Source organism: Rhinolophus sinicus, linkage group LG15 (genome assembly GCF_036562045.2).
Source record: "Rhinolophus sinicus isolate RSC01 linkage group LG15, ASM3656204v1, whole genome shotgun sequence".
In the NCBI taxonomy this organism is placed as follows: Eukaryota; Metazoa; Chordata; class Mammalia; order Chiroptera; family Rhinolophidae; genus Rhinolophus; species Rhinolophus sinicus.
The window spans coordinates 27,217,693-27,241,029 of NC_133764.1; the positions used below are offsets into that span (position 1 = coordinate 27,217,693).

The 23,337-nt window shown below is 35.1% G+C and overlaps 1 protein-coding gene across 4 annotated transcripts in view; it reads right to left on the bottom strand.

Moving 5' to 3' along the window:
* Positions 1 to 23,337, bottom strand: part of CDC27 (cell division cycle 27) — a 59,921-nt gene that overhangs the window by 26,643 nt on the left and 9,941 nt on the right. For all 4 annotated transcript variants that reach the window (XM_074320856.1, XM_019732997.2, XM_074320855.1 and 1 more), the window contains exons 2-8: positions 17,923 to 17,998; positions 7,573 to 7,720; positions 5,865 to 5,990; positions 3,496 to 3,593; positions 2,598 to 2,752; positions 2,281 to 2,492; positions 1,212 to 1,326 (exon numbers count right to left, since the gene is read on the bottom strand). In XM_074320856.1, the coding sequence (XP_074176957.1) occupies positions 1,212 to 1,326; positions 2,281 to 2,492; positions 2,598 to 2,752; positions 3,496 to 3,593; positions 5,865 to 5,990; positions 7,573 to 7,720; positions 17,923 to 17,998 (930 nt within the window). The remainder of the gene's footprint in view (positions 1 to 1,211; positions 1,327 to 2,280; positions 2,493 to 2,597; positions 2,753 to 3,495; positions 3,594 to 5,864; positions 5,991 to 7,572; positions 7,721 to 17,922; positions 17,999 to 23,337) is intronic.

Consider the following 23,337-nt stretch of genomic DNA (forward strand, 5'->3'; position numbering starts at 1 on the left):
GGTTTGATATTTTTAGTTGATACTGCATACAGACCTACAAGTATAGCTTTTCTAAGACTGTCTTGCAATCAGGTAACAAGAGAACAGAAGCATAAGGGGATGAGACAATAAATGCCTTTTATTATCTGGGCACTGAAATCATATACCTCTTCACTGCCTAACTTGTGGCTTGCCTGGTTTTGCTAACTACCATGCTACTATGCCTTCTTATAACTGTAATAAATTAATTTCCACAATTATATTTCACTCCCTTTAACAGTACAATGGCAGGTAGTTGCCTACTTTTAGAAATCACATTTAAAATTATCCACACATTAACTACTTTGTAGTCCCCTTTCATACCACTCTTGGATTTCCTATTATCACTCATTAAGGAGCTAATACAGAAAAACATTTTTACACACTCTAAGGAAGTAAAAGAATAAAACCAAGAAGAAATAAGTCTCTAGGAGAGTAAAGGGGCTATATCAGTCATTCACATACTAGTCTGACTTATTTAGCTTCCATTTCTTAAACATCTGTTAAGCACAACAACTCGCATTTTACATACATAAACTACTTTAATTCTCACAGAAGATACCCTGCACCACAGATATCCTTTAAGTAAATGGCACTTTGGCCTTTACTACTTTGGCCATAGACCTTTATAAAAGAACATAAAGAGTCTCAAAACTTGTCACAGTATTTACTATAAAAATACTGTCAAGTAGTTTTTATTTTATTACACATTCACTATGAATTTACTACACATCCATGAGGGTCCACGATAAGAATTTTATTATCGGAAACAGCTGGCTTTATGCAAGTCAATCTTTTTTTCATTTTAATGTTAGTATAACCAAAAAACAAAAGGTGGGGACAAGTAAAAACTATGGCAGGTATAATTTCTTATTTATATTCCAAGTGACAGAAACAACCTGAATTTCATTTAAAAAAAAGGAAATTAAAAGTAAAAATCTGTATGTGCTCTATGCTGAAATAAACTATACTTTTGAGTTATAATTTTATGTGGCCAAAAGAGCAACCAGCTTTGTGTCTCCAACTATAACCAGGAGGCTAAGAGAATGATAACCTTTTACATTCAGATCAACAACTCTAAGGCAGCAACAATTATATAAGGTTAGAGTTTCTCTGACAATGCTTTTAACAGACTGGAATTTTACATGAATTTCTTTCATCAATACCAAAATTGTATTTTACATGGAAAATACCTTTTTTGAAGGGGCTCCGGTGGGTGGCACGTCAATTACAGAAGATGTATTAGTGTAGTTTTGTAAATAGGATCCATCTCCAGGACTTGGGGTTTCTAATGGCAAAATCCCAAAACTGAGAAGAGGTTGAAATCAAGGTGTCAAAAAGTCATCAAGGCATATATAAAGCAGCAGTATACTTAAATTAGAAGGTCTAAAAGGAAGAGAATGGCAAATCAGTCTTGGGGGCAGTGAGGATCTAAGGGGCAGATTAAAAATAAGCCGTGAATGTAGACTATTCCACCCACCATAACTAAAATTTAAAAAATCAATCAAACAAGACTAAACTGAGCAGCAACTACTGATCTCTGGAGATTTATTAGAAGTAAAGAGTGGCTTTGTAAAAGCTAAGTTCCAAATGATCAAATTACTTCAAATTCTTGGAATTTAGACACTATTATACAGAAAATGTCTCTAGAGACCATTGAATCCATTTGTGGGTCAATGAGTTGTAATCTCATGGTTATGCTATTTTATTAGCTCCCTGGCCCTGGGACCCAATTCATAGCCTGTTCTAACACATAATTTTATTTTGATAATTTTAGGTGTGTATCCTCTGGGCTGGGTTCCTATATTTACACATGCATATACATCTATTAATTTTGACAAAATATTTCATATTGATAGGTGTCATTCCTTCCTCCATGTTTTGGAAAACAGCACTTTAACAATAACCACTGGTATCACTCTGATTATATCATAAGCATTCCGACATTTCAAGAGGTTTACTGCTATTCAGTGATGCACAGCCATAAAGACACTATCTTTTAATGCAAACACTAGATGAATAAGGCATATTTGAGTTTAAAATTTTCTCCAATATTTAATATTAATTTTTTAGTCACAGGCACTGTACTTTTTTTACTTCATTTTCTGAAAACAGAATAGATCCATTATTGACTTATTAAATGCCTCTATTTCCATGATTTAGAAGTTGCTGTTCATGTTAATTTATATTACTAATAATATGAATTATTATAAGATCATTTAATATTACAGCGCATTTTAAACTATCTTTTGCTTGTCTTACCTGGGGGTTAATGGGCTAAGAGCAGCTGGTCCTCCTAATAAGCTTCGACCAGTTTTTGGTTTATTTTGAACCTGTTTAGATAATATGGAAGTTCCTGTTCCAAGAGGGACAGTATCTGGTGAAATTACAGCTGAATCAATATAAGACACTGAGGAATCTGTATTCAAGGAATACTTCGAATTGGAAGATTCTAAATTCAGTCTGTTTAATTCCTGAAACAGAAAATTTCTACCATGTCATTTACAATACATTATTTAGTTCAGATCATTCTTTTTTGTTTTCATAATATTTTGAATACTAGCATATGATACACTTACAATTGTGTCCTGGGGTGTTTCCGTAAGAACTGTCTCAGGCTGTCTGTGAGATAAATTATGATTAGATACTACTGTTGTGCAAGAGTTGGGCAGACAGCTGCTAAAGTTCTGTAAAGATGTTAATTTAAACGTTTGGTCAGGATCTGGCTTTTCACCTGTGAAGGGAAAAAAAAAAGTTCTAAAGAAATGAGGATTTTTGTTTTTTCTCCGCTATGCATAAATAAGTGGAAATAAGCCCTTATCCAGAGTTTTAAAGTTCTCCTGTCTGTTTCAGCTAATCAAATTTACCTCCCAAAAGCCCATCCATCAATTTATTGCAAAAGTTTACCCCTAAGATAAAGCTGTAAATTTAGGAAGTAAACTACACTGCAATAACATTGATTTTAAATATAATAAATCCGAGGAAAATGCAGATTTGTTTGTTTTAAAGCAAAGATCTAGATCTCATTTTGCTCAAGGTAAGGAGTGAGGGTGGAGAGTTGAAACCCAGTAGATATTACAGTAGAGCTTTAAGCGCTTCCATGTATATAGACACGACAATGTTTTAAAATGATCCTTCATCTATCCCACAGCATATATACCGAGATACTCTCGCCCCATATATTCCAGGTCTTACTTATGTAACAGTTTCTGCTTTGGGAATGCTATTCATTTCTTTCCTTACCCGAAAAGCTATTTTGGCTAGTGTTATAATACAACTCATTCTAGAGGACAAAAGAAAGGCCACATTATTCCTGAGACATAGCTACCTTATTTCTTGTTCTCAATTTTAACAAACCTTAGCTTTGAAAAATATTTTTCTTGTGGATAATTTGTATCATTTTTCAAAAACTAAGCAGGGGGTAAAAAAGGAAGAGGTAATGGGGGATCTCTCCCCCAACCACCTCTACAAACCTACCTATTTCACATAACGATTCAAAGGGGGACCAGAGGAAAGGATTTAAACTAAGGCTCTTTTGGTAACATTCTGATCCTTTGGCAAGCCGATCTGTCTTGCTGTAAAGACAAACAAATAGATTAGGCAAGCTATAAAACTCAAAATATTTATTATAAAGAAATTTTTCATACAGAAATTACGTCAGTCTTATATAAAGTTCTGAGAATACTCTTCTTGATGCTTCGCTAGATCACCCATTTCTCCTTCTTACCGTCCTCCAATCTCTGTTATTTAGGGCAGTTCAAGTCAAAAGTCAGGTGAAAGCAAACAGAACATGAATTGAAAGGAATGCTAACAAAATAAACTATCATTGCCTTCTTGAATACTACAATGCTTTAAATTTACTGTCAGATACTAGAATTACTGAAGGAGATATGAAAAACATCCAAATATTTCAGTCTCGTTCTTAATTTTTAATATAATATCCCAACAGTTATTTTGAAAGTGACTTAAATGCTTTAAATATAGTATATTTACACGATCAGATTTTCTAACAAAGAAGAGGTGGTAGCTCTTAATGAAAGAAAGATTTGTTTCTTTATAAATCAGGTGTATAAAAGCTTACATTTATCCCTGAAACCTTATATGCTTGGAACATTCTGGAAATTAGTATTAGACCAGCACTGTTACCTCCCTAGCTTTTAAATGGAAGGGAGGATTGGGTTGAGGGTTAGTGAGACTTATAGACACTTTCAGGTAAAAAATACTAATCATGTGGTTTAAGGTTGAAATTCCTCATTGTCTAATGGAAAAAAATTAAGATACAGTAATTCTTCCAAAACTCTAAGGTTTTATAAAGGACCAGATGGCATCTAACCAAGGTTTTCCAAAGAACCCTCAAGTATCAGCTAAAACATATCATTTGTTTATGCGCTGTTAGTGTAATCGCAGAGAAATGTAAAGATCCCCTGGGGTAACTACATATTAGTTTGCATTATTTCCAAATTTTGCAAGTGAGTAGAAACTAGAATAAATTATGTACTAAAAAAGTACCACCAGTTGAAGGTTATTTAGCTTCCCAGACTTGCCAATAAACACACAGGCAGAGGGAAGCAGGGGCAGGTGACAGACTTCAGAAAATGTAAGTTTTATCAAAGTCTGTATCTCAAACCGTCAGATGGAATTTGTTAAAGGAAAAATAATTGTCACAAAAATTATATAATCATTTACCATGGATTGAAGGGTAATCTAAGACTAGGAAATGAAAAAAGACGTATAAAACATTTTTTCAAAGTAACAGGAGTAGAAAGTGAGTACTTTTAGCATAAGGCCAGGAAAAGGAAAATACAGTGAAATCTCAATGTTTGAGAATTATCCTAATTTTCCAAGAGTTCTTATTGCTTCTCACCTGAAGTAATTCATGTTAATAGTCCCCTCATCTCTTTTGCAATTGATTATAAGCTTTCTGCAGACAGGAAATTAGATCTTTCTCAGTTTTATATTATCTCTTTCCTGTTTTCAAGTAGCATCACCCCCTTGCTTTTCTTGCACAAAGTAACATAAAACAGACACTTTTATTAGTAATTTTTAAAGTTGTAATGAGTAGACCACATGAATTATTTAATGGCCAGAAAAGTGGTGGACAAACTGATTTAAGCAAAGGTAAAATAATTTATTCATGGAAAAATATTCTGGAAATGTAACAGGTGATCATTTGTGTTGAAACTCCTCTACTCCAGTATTCTTTAAACTATATTTTTATTTTACTGAAAGGAAAATTCTTTTCAACTTTGGTAAGTTGGCAAGGCTAATTTTTATAAGCCATGATCTGATGAACAGACTATAAAATAGAAGAAATTTAAAACAAAATTAATGTCTGCTAAGAAGAGATTAGCTATACACACATATATAGACAAAAAGAGAAAGACATATATATACACATATATATGTATATATATATATTTATATATATGACATAAGAGCTAACTGGAGAAGAAGCCAGATATGGAATTACTATACTGAAACTTGCCTTCAAGTCTCTTTCTAAGGAATAGCAGTGATATTCAATATTAGAGAAAAAACTTCACTCTTTTCTTCTTTTTCCTCAATGGATCACATGAAGATATTCTCAACCAAGGTTAAAAATCCACTTGGGCACTCAAATTGTTAGCTAGTGCTGCTGTAGCTATTATCATTAAGGCGAAGTGGATAGTCAAAAATGGCATCAACATCTCTTACTATTTTATAGGCTTAACAAGATCATGGAACTAGAAGACTGTGGCCTACTCAGCCAAGTGCTATATGATAAACACAGATCAACATAGGTTTTTAAAAACACAAATCATTCCAGTATTGGAAACAATTTTTTTGTAATTTGAATGATTACTTACCAATATACATGTCCCAACAATGAAAGAGTAAAGCAAGCTGAATCACCAAACTCAGTGACAATATCATCATGGCTTTTCTGTTTATTAAACACTCCACCAGATAAGATCTGTTCCCCTTCTGCAAGCCTTTAAAACACAAATTTACAGATTAAAATAAGTCAATACAAAAATCCCTGAATGTAAAGACATTGTTCATTACCAATACCTCTTACTAGAGAGATAGATGAAGTAAAAAGTTCATGGTACCTTTAGAATACCAATAAACTTGTATTTAGAAACCATTTGTAAGACTGAGAATTTATAATCTTAAAATCCCAGTCTTACCTTTAAAAATAGAACCAGTTAAATTTAGTCTCTGTATGTACAAATCTCGTCTGAACAACATACACATTACTCATGTCAAAAGAAATGGAAGACCATTATGCTGGGGGAAAAATATGAATGGTTTTTCATTAACAGATGTGGTGACCCTTCTCACTTCTGTAATTCCTTGAAATAGAAATTTGCAAGCAAATTAAATAAGACTAACATATTTTAATTAAAAATTGCATACTTAATGGCCTCAGTCATTTTTAGCTTTATAAATGAAACCTGAATAGCACTTCATCTCTTTTTGTCAATTATAAAAAATCACAAACATTCCCTAAGGAAAAAAAATTTGCCTGATTTCAGTATATATTTTCAGTATATCAGTTTATAATGGTTTGTATTTTGAAGGTTTTTCCCATCATGCAGAAAACTCTTTTACATTTACACATAAAAGGTAATGTTTAAAGTTCTTTTACAGTCAGTGGGATTTTTAAAAAAAGTATAACTATTTGTAAATGGTGTAAGGATATTTAATGTAAGAAGTGGCTTAAGAAGCTGGTAAATTAAATAAATAGATATTAAAGAATTTAACATCAGAATCTTTGGAATAAAAGTAATTCAATAACAAATGTCTCAGAAACTTTATAGATATGGTAGCTAGCTTTAAAAGTCATCAATTAGACACTGGGCAAATAAAATATTTATTAAATTATGGAGACTTTATGAAGTTTATTTGTATCTTTTCACTGCAAACTTACAAACTGAATACACATAAAGGCTTTTACAATGATCTGTCTAGTCACTTTTACCATGACTCTGTCTCTTACAGCACAGAAAAAGAGTTTAACAGAATGTAACTGCTTATACCACTTGCTACCTCCAGATTCAGAATTGGGACAGCTGATTGGGTTTAATTATAATGTAAAAAGGACATACATACTCTCCTGAATCTGCCCCACTGCTTCAAAAGGGTAGGAGTAGTGGTTCCCAAACAGAATGATATTGAAAGGGAAATAATTACACAACTCCCTAGATATAAGGGAGCATTAATCTCAGGTGAACGGGCAAGTGGGTTTTTAGGCTTAGTCCATTGGTCTAACAATGAAAACAAAGCAAAGGAAGTAACCCTTGGGACTTTAGAAAATGATGGAAATTATTTATAACTTCAGTTTCTCCAGAGTTAAATTCTTATTACCACAACAATGAAATCTTTCCTAACAAAAATAAATAATATCATAGGCAACAGTATAAACATTTCAAAAGTTACTGAACTAGACAAATCTCTACTACCAAAAAAGAGGGGAAAAAGGAAAATCAGAGTTTAATTGATCAAAAGATTTTAACCAAAATTCTACAATATAAGTAGGGATGAAATTAGAAAAGATTTGTAAAAACTTACTTGCTGAGATCTACACAACATTTTGCAAGCAGGTATTTACATTGTGGTGTTGTACAACTGTGTCCTTTCAAGAGTCTATACGCTTTATATGCCTTTCCTGAGCGGTAATAACAGGTTGCCAATAAAAACAAGGCTTCTTCTGAGTGTACTAAGAACACATATGGGGAAAAGAAAAGGCTATTATTCAGTAGGTTGAATGTTAATTGTTGTTTATCTGGCAATAAACAAGTTTAGCAACAAAAAAATTAGGCATGTTATTTAATTTGAAACATTAACCCAAATCTGAATAAAGGAGAAACACTTTATTGATAGAAAAGTTAGTTCCCTGAGTCCTGATTACCTTCTTCCTACAAGGAACCAAGGGGATACAGTGAAGACAATCATGGTATTCTCTGTAAATCCTTAAGAAAAGCACACACGCGCGCACACACACACCCCTTTAAATAGACTACCAGCAAAGCATCTTGTTTTTATGTAATATTTTTCTAATAGACCCTTTGAGAGGATAGAAGTCAAATTTCATTAGAGAGAAAAACTCAGGGTTATAAATTACCAATCTGAAATAATTTCTACATTGAAAAAGGACCAGATTGGAAAAAAACACTTATTTCTAACAAAAAATATACACTAAATTATATTCAAGATAATTTAAGATTTACAAAATTTCTAAATTGTGAATATCCACACCATTTAAACATTTAACCAACAGACTTTACACCTGCATAGTTGCAATAATTAAACTGCTCTCCAATGGCAAGAGCTGAATAATTCATCAACCTGTCCCCTATCTTCACATTGGGAAATATCCTTCCATCTTAGTTAATAAAATGTGGCATTTTTCCCCCTTATTTAACTCTCTCCCAAACTGACCATTACCTCAATTCTATCCTGACAATCTACCAATCAATCTAGATGATTATATGGAGGCAAGAACAGAGGGGACAGAAAAAGGGAAAATCACCAATCTGTGCTTCTAAAAATGGCTTATATAATAATCTCAGTGGGCTGAGGGATCCTCTAAGCCAGTGTTTCTCAAAGTGCGGTCCCTGTACCAGTGTCACCATGACTTGGGAGCTTGTTAGAAATGGAAATTCTTTGGCCCTACCTCAGGCCCACTACCATCAGTAATTCTGGGAGTGGGGACCAGCAATCTGTTGTAACAAACTCTTCAGGTGATCCTGATGGGCACTAAAGTTTGAGAATCACTGTTCACATCTTCCTGAAAAGTTAACGTCACTCAAAGATGTGGGATAAAAAAATAACTTGAAATTTTACTCACAAAGTATTTTTTTTTTTTTGGTCATATATATGCGCAAGCAAAACCCAACAGAACCCTTCTCAGGTCCATCTTAATATTTTTGATGAAACTCTAGTATAAAAAATAATATACAATAAATAGTATGTAGAAAATGATATTTTAGCACAAATGTGTTAATGGGATGTACAGTAGTAGTGCATCATAAGCAAAAAAATGAATGGGGAGCTCTACTGCAGTGGGAACAAATTGTTAATTTTACTGAACTACAGGTGCTAATTCACATGAATTAGAAAATTAGTGATTTCTTCTAGATTTTGCAAAGACCTAGTATCTTGTCACCTCATAAATAAATTTTCAAAAACTATTGGTGATACCAATAAACAATGGCTCCCAAAAACTTGTTTAACTTTCAGCCATAACAATGTTTTATCAAATGTTTGGCTTAAAAATAGTTGATTATATTTAGGTCCATATTTCACTGCAGTAAAAATTCCCTAATAACATAAAGATGCCAAATATTCTGTGTGTGTGTGTGTGTGTGACAGACACACACACACACACACACACACACAGAGACAGAGAAACTGATTTTAGTGTCATCCTACAGTTACCTTTTCAAGTGTACTAACTTAAAAACTGTATGTTCACATGGAATTATGAATTGGAGGTTTAAGCAAACTTTAAGATTAGTGAAACAGATGATGGAAATTCACAACTACTTGAAGGGTTGTGAAAAACACGGAGACATAGGTGGTTTTTGAGGCTCCCCAGACATAACCCGACAGTCCTAACACAACTAGTGAGCCAATGGTAAGCAGCTATAATAAATCTAGGGTATTGGCAAATAGATTTCATCTGAAACAGTAACTTCAATTGATAGAGGCTGCCTCAAGTACTAAATTCAGAAAAATTCTAAGGCTGATCATGGCTTAGCTAGTAAGTGTGCAGAGATCAAAATAACAGGATCTGGAAATTAGTTACAGATGTCTGTATGACATTTATTTACCATCCTTTACTTAGAGTCTTAATTAAAATATGTGATTGAGAATTATTAAGGTCCATAATATATTTTATAATTAGGAGTGAAATAAGCATTGACTCTATGAAGTCACTTTTAAAGTAATATTGAGAAATCAATCATGTGCTAGTTAAATTATGGCACATCTATATCAGGGGTGTCCAAACTTTTTTCAACGTTTTTTACCAAGGGCCATATGCGGTAAAATACACAAACAGCCGGGCCACTCACTCAAGGTGAAGTACGTATTGCCTCACCTGGTTTATTTAAGTAAACTAAATATATTTTTGGAATTTGCTGCGGGCCAATTAAAAATGGATTGCGGGCCGCAGTTGGTCCGCGGGCCAGTTTGGACACCCCTGATCTATATGATGAAACACTTCGCTGTGGTAAAAAAAAAAGTATATATATATATATATATTTATTTAAGCTCGCATCCTTCAGATACATTTCCATCAAATAGGAAGGTGAATTAGTTTTTCAGTGCTTTCAACCCAGATGGACACCTCTTCTTCATGTTGATGTACAATGTAAATGAGCAGCCTTTTCAAAAATGGACCAGTTTTGGCAAGACTTAAGTTTGTTGAGATGAGTGTCCTTTATCCAGCCTTGACAAACTCTACAAATACCATACAGAATTCCTTAGATGTTAGAGTTCTGCTTGCTGTGCTGTCATGAATGCTGATGTTGTAAGTATTCAAAGGGCGTAGAAACGATGGGATCAGCTATGATTTGTGATACACGTTTCGTCTTGATTATCTTTTAAGTTCTTACATCAACTATAGGCAGTACAGCACCTGGATTAGAATACTAACTCTAGAGCCAAACTGCTTGGAGCCAGATTCTGACACCACCACTTATTAGCTTTGTGACTTAGGGCAAGTTAACTTCTCTGATCCTCCGTTTTCTTATCTGTAAAATAAGGTCATAGTGATCCCTAGCTCTAAGGGTTGCTTTTAGGATTAAATGAGTTAAATAATATATGTAGAGTACTTAAGATAGTGCCTGACACAGTAAGAGCTATATGTGCTATTATTAAATTACTATTATTGGCCTTCTCCTAAACTTAGAATACCTGAATAGTCACCTGATATTAATGTGGGATGTACATATGTGACACTGAACCACATAAGTGGCTCAAGTAAATTCCATTTCATCATTAACTTTTTTGGGTTTTTTTGCTAACTGTTTTCAATTGCTTCGGTGCTGTACTTTTCATATTGTATGATTTGTTCCATCTTTCAGAGTCATTTCTGTTGTTGAACATTTCATCTACATATATAAGTTCAGTATTTTAATACTACACCCTCTTTTTATTTTCTCTGTATTTGTTTACATTCTAAACTCCAGTACTAACTGGTTTTATATTTGTTGTATATGACGGGGTTAATAATGTTTTTAAATACTTTGAAACCATGCTTGGAGTAAATATACCACAGATAAGAGGGCTGGAGGAAATTAAAAAAGACTCCTTAGTGTTTGAGGGGGAAAGTGGCAATACATGAGGAGAAAGCAGATGGCCAGATCGTGCATGGCTTTGCAACCTATGTTAAAGATTTAGGGACAGATCCTTATAGTAATCTAAGGGTTTTAAAGAGAAAAGAGAATGAGTTTTAAAGAGAAAAGAGAATGAGTTGATTTGGGAGGGGGGGAAGGAAAAGGCAGGGAAGGGCAGATATGGGAAAATTAGCTAGGAAGATTTTCTAGTAAGTGACAGTGGTGTCTCAGATTAGGGTAGGATTATGAATCCAGCTTTGAATGCATTGAGTTTGATGTGCATGACGTTTGTGTGAAACATCTAAGATAATGAACTGAAACAGTTGAGTCTTGGACAAAAGAAGTTCATTGAGAAGACTAAGGTCTTAATTTACTAACACATAATAAAAATGAAAACTACGATGATTTTAAAAATAGCATTATCTTTTTTACCGGCAAGCATTTAATTATGACAGTAAAAGGATAGGCCAATGGGCCAGTGTCGTGCAGGGTGTCATGCAGGGTCTCTAGTCCTGCTCCCCACATAAGAACACAGGATATGGTGAGGCCAAAAAGGAACACTCACGGAGCCACAAATAGGGGAGTCACACCACTATATTCTTGCTGGTGGCTGGGTGGGAGACACAGGAAGCAGGAGCCGCACTGTCTGCAACCTGCTGTCCACTTCTCTGCAATCTGCAACCCGCACTCAACCGTGCTAAGTGCAATCCGCGCTTGCCAGCCCAGCCACCATCTCCTTGCTAGCCCCCATTTGCTGCTAGCATAGCCACAGCAGTCATATTAGTGGCCAATGGCTCACTGGTTACAGCTGACGGCCAACTAGCCACAGCTGATGGCCATCCAAACACAGTTGATGGCCATTTACTACCTGAGCCAGCACCTTTCTATGTGAGGCTGAGAGCCTGGAAACTGCTTTCTGGGGCTCTGTCCCCATAGCCAGACATCCTTCCATTCCTCTCAGATAACAAAGTGACTTGAATTTTTAGCAACAGGATATATTTATCAAGTTTCCCACCAATAATGGCCCACATTTTTCATAGTATGCTGGACATTTCCCCTCAATGATAGCTTTAACACCACCTGGTAAATAATTTTTTTTTAACTTTTATTTATTTTAAGTGTGTTTTTCCAGGACCCATCAACTCCAGGTCAAGTGGTTGTTTCAATCCAGTTGTGGAGGGCTCAGTTCAGTGGCCCATGTGGGGATCGAACCAGCAACCTTGTTGTTAAGAGCAATGCACTTTAACCAACTGAGCCCCCTAATTGATTTTTTTTAATGTTACCATTTGTAGTCACATATTTCTGAGTCGGGGTTTTCAATATCATGGCTAAGTTAGAGAAAAGAAACACATGCTGAATGTTTTACTCTGACTCAGTTCTCGTCAACTGAGCCCAATTTACTGAAATCTATACACCCAATGCAATTTCTACATCTGGCCCATTAATCATTAAGACAGGTAGAAAACTGGTGAACATTTTAACTTAAAATGTATTCAGATTGAAAATAAACATTTTGTAGTGTAGAATGCAAACCTATATTAAAATAAAACACTAGATTTCAAGCAATTTTGAGCTTTAGACTAGGACCCTCAAAATAACTTAGGGAACGCATGTTGCCACAATGCCTTCAGCTATTTCTTTTTCCTTTTCCTTCAACAGATACAATTGCCAGTCCCATATGGTCTTTATAGATAGCAACTTTGCATCTCTTCCTACAGGCCCTGAGCATTTCCTTATTTAAAAAAAAATGCACATAAAACCTACATCTGGTTAATTTTCTGAATATAAATAAATCATCTCTCTCTTCATCCCCCAAGGACCTATCATGTTAGTTGCATTAACGTATTCTTTGCCCATATCATCTAAGACTATTTCTATATGTGCCTAACTACCCATTTTTATTCATTCCTAACAGTTAAATACCGTGTTTCCCGAAAATAAGACCTAACTGGAAAATAAGCCCTAGCATGATACTTCAGGATGACATCCCCTGAACATAAGTCCTAATGCATCTTTTGGAGCAAAAATTAATATAAGACCTGGTCTTATATTATATTATGTTAGATAAGACCCGGTCTTACATTACAGTAAAATCAGATGGGGTCTTTCAAAAGACGCATTAGAGCTGATTGTCCGGCTAGGTCTTATTTTCAGGGAAACACAGTATATAATTACAATTAGAAACCTTAGAAAATTTTATAAGTCCCACATGCCATCTACCAGAACAAGGGGGAAAGCTTTGAATCTGTGTTCTGTCCAACAGTTAATCAATTAGGAATGGAGAAAAACCGTGGTCAAGGAGATCAGGTATTGGCAGTGGGAAGGAAAAATAAGTGTTTACAATGGCGGAAGGAGATGTGGAGGGAAATGATAAGATTAGGACAGTTTTTCCAAACAGCAAGTCTCACTTCAGTAGTGGATTGTGAAGTCAATTTATTGGGTATCAACCTGCACTAAAACAACAACAAACACTCAAATATAAAGTATCAGAGTGCATGATACATAATAACAGTAAAAAAAATAATCTGAAAGCCACTATATTAGGATATGCGTGATGCACCGCGTTTCCCCAAAAATAAGACCTAACCGTAAAATAAGCCCTAGCATGATTTTTCAGGATGCCATCCCCTGAACATAAGCCCTAATGCATCTTTTGGAGCAAAAATTAATATAAGACCCGGTCTTATTTTCGGCGAAACACACTAGGAAAAAGGGAAGTTGTAAAGGACTTCCTATGTGCCAGAAACTACAGATTATATTTAGTTCTTAAAGTCATCTTGTTAAATAGATTCTCTTCTCATTTTAAAGATGAGGAAAATTAGGCTCAGAATAAGTTCTTCACTAAGACCAAGTGGTTGATGAATACCTGAGTTGAGATTTTCTCTTACACCATCTGCTTATACCACAGTCTTAGGCAGGCTATCTATGGAATGCTTAGGAGAAAAACGGGTGACAAGGAACTGGTGAAACTGAGAAATTATTTCAAGAATTTGACTTACAGAGGATCCTGCCCATCAGCTTCTTTAGCTTCATGCCTGTTGGATGCCTTTCTCTAAAACAGAGGAGCTACTGCTAGTGGCATACGAAGCCACTGAGCAAAGGGGCAAGTAAATAGGTTACTTCCAGCATACCAACTCTGGTCAACGAAGTGTCAGGCAGCAACACTGTGTTGACAAGAATTCAGAGGCTGGTTCAGTGGGAATGAGTACTCTGATGATCAGTGACGTCTAATGATAAATCAGAGAAGTGGCATGTACAGAAGGGGCCAAAAAGAAGGTATATACATATTAAGAAAGGAAAAAAACTGTATTAAAATTCTAATACTCAATATATACCGATATACAAGTCACGTGTACATTTTTGTTTTTGGCACCCCGGTATTTGCTATCCTCAGAGAAGTGGAGTCAGATCTACCACTTACGGCTTGTAAACACTGTTCTTAGTTTCTTCATTTCTAAAATGGCAATAGCAGTGTCTATTTCATAGGATTATTGAAGACTAAGTAACGAATTAATATTAATAAGTATCCAGAGGACCTAGTACATCTATATCAGGGTAATCAATAAATGGCAGAAGTTATTGTTGTCATTATTAAGTCAGGATAGTATCTGTTCCCACTGCACTTAACCTGTAAAATCTTCCCTCACAGAAATACAAAGTGGTTAATTTCTATATTGAGAGAAACTAACACTAAGCAACTTCTCAAGTATTAAGCATTGTATCAGACACAGATAGAAAGTTGATTAAACAACTTTATGTGGATTAATTTGGATCCTGCCCCAATGCTATGGGAAAACTAATTGTCTGAATTTGAAACCACTAATTTACAATCTTTTGAAGCCTAACTATAATAAACTAGAAACTTCCTATGTTTAATAAACAAATTCAAAAAAGAAAAAGTATAAGACAGCAAAACGTGACGATTGCCTAGTTATCGATGAAAATATATGTAAGTAGATTATTCATAATAAATCCTGCTTTTACATAATTGAGGAAAGTAGGGTAATCTACTGTATTATCTTCTTTCCCTCACTCTTCTAAATGTTTTCATTGGGACCTCAGACGCCTGCTCCACAGATCTTCCCCCACTTTCCTAACTGCACGCCCAGTCTCCTTTGAGGAGACTGACAGCACTATCAGAGATGCTAATTCTCTCATACCTCACTTATATCAGCGTCAAGGTAAGGTTGGTTTCCTCCTTGCTTCTCAAAAGTATTTCTAAGCATTACTCTTTGCCCTTTTGTGAACTCCCCTGCTCCTGAGGTTCATTCTTTCTTCTCATAACTCTCAGCTATGTGATTCAGCACATTCTGCTTCATTAAACAAAAGAATTTTGCACACCTGGTTCATGGTCTTCCTCTCCTACATTATCCCATACATCTCCCAATTCAACCTCATCTGGACTTCCGGTACCTCTCTATGTCCTCTCTTACTTACCAATCCCTTTCTGTATTAACTTTCCTATATAGATTATATCTCCCGCTCCAGATCCTGTCTATTCTTTATGTTCTTATTTCTTGTCCTTTTGTGACACGTGCCTAGAAAACCCCTAATATCTACCTTCTTATGCTTCTAGTTAGGTTACTAAACACTTACTATTAGACTGAAATCATAAAACTGTGAAAAAAGGTTCCACTATCAATTCATACAGGAACACACAAAATACACAAAATAAAGCTCATCTACAACCATAAGAAATACAAATTCTTGGCAAGTAATCCAATGGGAGCTTACATAAAAAGTAGGAAAATTAAACAAACAAATAAACACCAGAGTAAAAAGAATGCAGCACTGTTTCTGGCTGGAAAGGCTATACACACACACACACACACACACACACACACACACACACACACACAACACACACGCTCATGTAGTATGGTGTTAATATTTCCTAAATCAATTTACAGACTTGTGTGGTTACAGGTCAGCATTGATCAAAATATCTGTGAAATTTCAAAGCAATAATAAAATACATATGGAAATATGGAAGGATAAGAAAAAAGTAAAGACTTCTTACCAAAGAATGAATTGGAAAGGAAAAAAAAAAAAATGATGGGAGAAGAGATAGACCTTATTAAATACTCAAAGACAATATAAAGAGTTAATTATAAAATGGAATGATATTGGGTTAAAAATAGTAAATTAATGAAAGAGAGGAGAGATTCTGGAGACAGCAAAACATTTTTTTAAAGTTTAATATAAAACCAAGTAAAATATCATATGGGAGAGAAAAAAAGCATTATTTAATAAATAACATTGAATAAATTAAGTATTAATACTATGATAAATTCTTTAAATTTTTTAAACTACCAAGAACCATATATTTATTATAGTTATAGAAAGATGACAATTTTCCAGCTATTGAAGCAATAGGAGAAAGTATAAATGACAAAGCTGATGAGTTCAACTACATAACAATTTTAAATATCAGAATAATAAAAATAAGTAGAACTAAGATTAAAAAGCAACAATCTGGGGCAAATATGTAATAAAGATATAGCTCACAGAATATGAAAAAATTTAAAACAAACATTTGAGAAAACACCCATAATCCCTCATGGTTATAAAAATGCAAGACAAAATATCTCACAATTCTCAAGTAAGCAAAAATACATTAAAATGGTTAAATCTGATACTGATAGGACTCTGAAGGAAGTTTTACACTGTTGGTGACACCCCAGATTATTATACCTCTCGCAGCTGGATTATTAACTGGGCAAAAAGTAATTTGTTATAGAATTGATCACATTGTTTGACTTGTATATGCCATTTCAGAGTATATAAGCGAAGGAAATGACTTAAAAATAAAACTGTACGGGGTGGCTGGTTAGAGCATGGTGCTCTTAACAACAAGATTGTCATTTCGATCCCCACATGGGCCACTGTGAGCTGTGCCCTCCACCACTAGATTGAAACAACTACTTGACTTGGAGCTGATAGGTCCTGGAAAAACATACTTAAAAATAAAAGTCTAAAAAAAAACCAAAACTGTACATAATTATCTATATTAGCATCTTAGAGAATTAATAATTAATGACAGAAACAAAACATACATTACTAGCAGAGTTTATTGAGCATTTTATTACCATGTCAGAAGATTGTGCCAAGTGCTTTAAATACATTACCTCATTTAATTCTTCAATTGTATGAGGCAATGATTATTATCTTTATTTTATAGATGAGAAATCTGAAATACTCAGACTTAAGCAACTTGCCCAAAGTATACAACTGCATATTTAGGTGACAGGGTTAGGGTCTGTGCTGAAGCCATAGACTCTTATCCATGCTCTTCACCACAGAATATAGACTCTGTTCTAATAAAAAAACTTGGGAAAAAATACCTAAAGATTGAAAAAGATTAAATAAAACATAGTGTAAAACCTGAAGCAACTCTACACAGTTATTAAAAGTAGCCTATAATGGAACGACACAGACACAGGAAAAGTTTTTATGAACCAATGTCAGTCATAAGGAAAACAATGTGATACGCAGAATCTTGTTACAGTCCTCAAAAGTGATGGAATTCATGTATTTTATTCATTTGTGGTTCAACAGAAACGTATACATTACAAACCTTCTGCATACAGTCGTTCTGCGAGGAAAACTGCATCTCGGTAAGCATAGTGGTTTAGTGCCTGCCATATAGCAGCCTGCAAGTGGAGGAAAAGAACATAAATATACAAACATACAGAGTTGACGGTAACTCCTAGCGCAGAGCCTAGCATATGATCCTCAAATCAACACCCCTAATTTAAGTAATAAAACCTCAATGCCCACAGTGCAAACTCCAAAGTGTGTTAGATAGCGCTCTTCACATATCTGAACTTACTCACTGGACTCTCCGTGGACGTTTGGGCCTCTGTGCCTTTGTAACTTCCTTTTCCTTCACTGGGGAACGTGGGTTCCCTTACCTACCTCCCCTTATAAATTGCTCGTCCTAAAGACCCAGCTTAAATAACATCTACTTCATAAAGCTTTCCTGGCTGATCTCTAGGCCATTTTTGGGGTGGGGGGGTAAACATACCTCTTCTAGTATGAGCACTCATATTAGTTATTCGTTAGCAGGTCTGCCTACCCCACTAAGCTATATTGCTCTAAACTTACAGCAGTGGTTTTCAACAATTTTTCATGATACATATGAGGGAGATGTTCAAATGCATGTTACCTACAAAAACTTCCCCGTCGCATACCCTTAATGCCACCCTATTCTCACCCACTCAAGGAAGCATACTGAAATACAAACGAGTAAAGCTATCACAGGTATAACCTTTAATCTATTTGAACATATCTTTTCTTTTTTAGAATTATGAAACATTGCGTACTCGTATATATCAGATAGAACATTTTAAATAATAATGAACAAAAGCACTTAGACCCACGTACTCCCTATCCAGCTCAAGAAATAAAACATTACCAACATCTCTGAAGCCCATTATGCGCTCTTCATCTGTCACATAACCTCTCTCTGACTTAATGAGGAAACCACTACCCTGAATTTTGTTAATCTTTCTTTTGGTTTTCTTCACAATTTTTACACTTTTGTATCTATCATCTTTAAGCATGTAACATTTAGTTTTCTCTGTCTTGAATTTTAAATAAATACAATCATATTATATGTATCATCCTATGATTTATTTTTGTAACCCAATATTATGTTCTGAAAATTCATCCTCAGTGTTGTGTGCAGCTGGAGTTCATTCATTTTGATGCCTGAATAGATAAATATTTCCACTGTATAAATATACCAAAACGTATTTTACCAATTTTACAGCATACGAACATTTGGGTTATTTCTAGTTTTTTTGTTTGTTTGTTTTTGTTTTTCCAGTTATAATAATGCTACTGCAATGAAAACTCTTGTATTCATCTCTTGGGGTACATGTGTAAGAATCTCTCTAAATTAGAATACATACTTAAGAATAAAACTACTGGATAGTTGAGTATACACATGTACATCTTTACTGGGTAATGTCAAATTATTTTCTGAAACTGCTGGTTTATGTGTCATACATTTTCTGTTAGGCGATTTGTCTTCTTACTGTTTTACCCAGAATTTTTAGGAGCACTAAACCACAGGAATTTCTTTTAACCCACCTGGGTTTCTTTTAACTTTTAGTCTGTCATAAGATATGAAAGTCTCCAATTAATTTTTTAAAAATAAATCATTCATAAGCTGACATACTTTTAGTAACTATTTTTGAGATATCTCCCAACTGATCATGATACAACAATTTTTTTATTTTTAGCATGTACATTAGCTCACAAGTAAGATCTGCTTACCTAACGAAGATCATTAGCTAACATTATAATAGTAAATCTAGATTACATTATAAGTGATTAATACAGCTTGGATATAGTAAAGCTCAAGTATTTGAACAAACAAGCAAACGTTTAACAACATTGCTATGAGTATTAATTATAATTTTTAAAATTAGAAGTCCTAACAGTGCTTGATGACTTAGCCCAGGAGTATATTTTTCTATTTCCTCAACAAATAAATGGTAAAGTAACTTCATTTGGGGTCTCTAGAGCCTCTCGTTTACTTAACCTTATTACCTATATAGTATTTTATAGTATCTCAGAGATGTCTTATCTGACCATTCCCATCCAGATACAACGGATAGGAAGGAGAATTTAAACTTAACTTTTGAGTAAACTAAACCAACACTGGCAGCATTTTTTCCTCCAACGTTAGTGTTCTTAATCCAGTCATTGCCTGCTACTTCAACACTAGCATCTTCTGGGAGCTTTCTAGAAGTGTGGAATCTCAGACCCACCCCAGACCTACAACCATGTTTCCCAAAAATAAGACCTAGCCGGACCATCAGTTCTAATGCATCTTTTTGAGCAAAAATTAATATAAGGCCCAGTATTATGTATTATATCATATTACATTATATTATATTAAAGATCCAGTTTTATAGTAAAATAAGACCAGGTCTTATATTAATTTTTGCTCCAAAAGATGCTTTAGAGCTGATTGTCTGGCTAGGTCTTATTTTTGGGGAAACACGGTAAATCAGAATGCATTTAAACAAGATCCACAGGTGATTTTTATGCATGTTAAAGTTTGAAAAGGACTGACCTAGAAGACTTACTCTAATTAAAAACCTCCCTATTCAGCAGAATCCCCCAAGTCAAAAAGGTTGTCTCATTTAATGTTAATTCAGATGCCATGAATAAAATAATTTCAAATCCTTCTGGTCATGTCCCTTTGCTTTAAAAGAAAGACTTGAATTACTCAAGTTCCACTGCCTTAGGCCTTCATATTCCTTCTCAGCCCAAACCCACTTCTTATTCCTATTAAAACATCCTACATATTAATGGAAATGAATCATAATACCATCGCCTTTCATAATCCATCCAAATTAGTTGGGCTACAAAGAAATTTCTCTTTGGTAAGAAATGTAATAGCAACTACCATTTCACTCGCCCCCAATATTTTCAGTAGTTGGCATATTCTGTAAAATGATTCCAATATGTGTGCATAAAACTTATCTGCTCTAAATAAGAGAAATCCTGGAATTTTCAGATGTTTATAGAATCCATACAAAAGATAGTTTGTTCCCAAAAGCCTGATTTATCCCAACTCATTATTTCCAGAAGAGAAAGGGGTTCATACAATTGTAATTTTGCCACAGTTCAGTTTTCTGCCAGCTGGCATATATCGTTTCTGAAATACCTCCACATAAATTAATCCCACAATTCCTCTCAATCTCAGAAAAGAATACTTAGAATATTGATATATCATATCACATTAAAAAAAGACTCAGTAATTGGAGGGTACCCTCTACTGGGGAATAAAGATAGGAAGAGAAAAAAAAGAGAAGGCCACTAAATACCAATAGGACCTGTTAAGAAGAACTGTTAGATCACTGTATGATTCTTCCCTAATAAGAGCCATCTAAACGAAAAAGGTACCCAAAACAGGCTATGCTGAAACAGCCAGAACCCTCAATAAAATGTTCCCATCTCTGCTGCTCTTAACTCTTCCGTGTACCATTAGCCAAGGATCTAAGGCCCCTAGTCCTTAGTGCTCCTCGGCTTTACTTCTGATAGCATCTGCCTGTGATGGATATCAACATTATACTTAGCTATTTAGAGTAAAAGGGTATACTATCATTTGTGTGAGGAAATGTTTTTATTGATTCCAGCGTGACTTACCATGAATGATAAAGCAATTGGAGGGGGCGGGGGGGGGGGGGACATGTGGTCTTTTTAACTTTTCTGAACTGGGGGGCTCTGGTACTCATTCATTCAATAAGTATTTACTGAGTACCTACTATGTGCCAGGCACTTTCTAGAGTGGGAGTACAGTAATTAATAGTTTCTGTTCCCATGGAGTACCTTTCAGTGTTATTCCTGACGAGATCAGTGGCTATCAACTCCTGCTTGATGGTGCTCTACTTCAAAGCCAATGACTCAATCACTGTCCCTGGCAGTTGGGATTGAGTTAGGTATACTTATTTTTAAACCTTTTTACTGGTAAGCGTTCAGGGTTCAGAACAATTCTTCCCCATTTCTAGGTAACTACTTAGTTCTCCCTCCTTTTTTTTTTTTTAAGATTTTATTGGGGAAGGGGAACAGGAGTTTACTGGGGAACAGTGTGTACTTCCAGGCCTTTTTTCCAAGTCAAGTTGTTGTCCTTTCAATCTTAGTTGTGGAGGGTGCAACTCAGCTCCAGGTCCAGTTGCCTTTGCTAGTTGCAGGGGGCGCAGCCCACCATCCCTTGCGGGAATCGAACTGGCAACCTTGTGGTTGAGAGCCCACTGGCCCATGTGGGAATCGAATCGCAGCCTTTGGAGTTAGGAGCACGGGAGTTCCAACCGCCTGAGCCACCGGGCCGGCCCCTTCTCCCTCCTTTTATAGCACACTCTTGAAAAACTTATGAAAGCTATGAGGCTCCCCAGAAAAAAGCACATGCACCTATATACAGAAAACCTGTATATAGTGCTGGGGTTTGCAGATATCTTGGTTTATTAAGAATCACTGGTCTAGCTGATGGGAGACAGTATTAGAGCCTGATACATAACAGGTGATAGATATATTTGTGGAGTTGAATTTAGATATAGTAGTCCCCCTTTATCCTTGGTGGATATATTCTAAGACTCCCAATGGATGCCTGAAACTGTGAATAGTACTAAACCCTATACATACTATGCTTTTTCCTATGTATACATACCTACGATAGAGTTTAATTTATAAATTAGACACAATAAGAGATTAACAATAACTAATAATAAAATAGAACAATTGTAACAATATACTGTAACAAAAATTATGTGACTGTGGTCTCCCTCTCTCAAAAGATCTCATTTGTACTGTATTCACCTTTTCACTCTTCAAAAGAAGCACTTTTCAGCTTCTCTTTGGCATATCCAAATCACTAGCATCACTGCTCTTGTGCTTTGGGGCCATTATTAAGTAAAATAATGGTTACTTGAACACAAGCACTGTGATAACACAATACTCAATCTCATAATGAGAAGCCTACCAAGTGACTAATGAGCAGGTAGTGTCAACAGCGTGAATACTAAACAAAGGGATGAGTCACATTCTAGGTGGGATGAAGCAGGATGGTGCTAGATTTCATTACACTACTTAGAACAGTGTGCAAATGAAAACTTATGAATTGTTTATTTCTGGAATTTTCCATTTAATATTCTCAAAACGTGGTAGACCATGGATAAGGGGGAACTACTGTACTTTTAGCTGCTGCCATCATCATTATCATCATGTCTTCCTCTCTGATCAAACTTTCTAACAATTCCTCTTGGACAGCCTCACAAAATTTACAAAATAAGTATCTACAGAATAAAACACAAACTCCTTAGTGAACTATTCAAATCCTATCTGGCTTTTAATCCTCCTTTGACAGCTCTGTTTTCACATCTCACTAAAGCTGCCTATGGTCTAGAACTAGAAAAGGCCTCTATAGGTCCCTAAACATCCACTGTATTTTAATACTTCAAAGGTTTGGTAACATTGT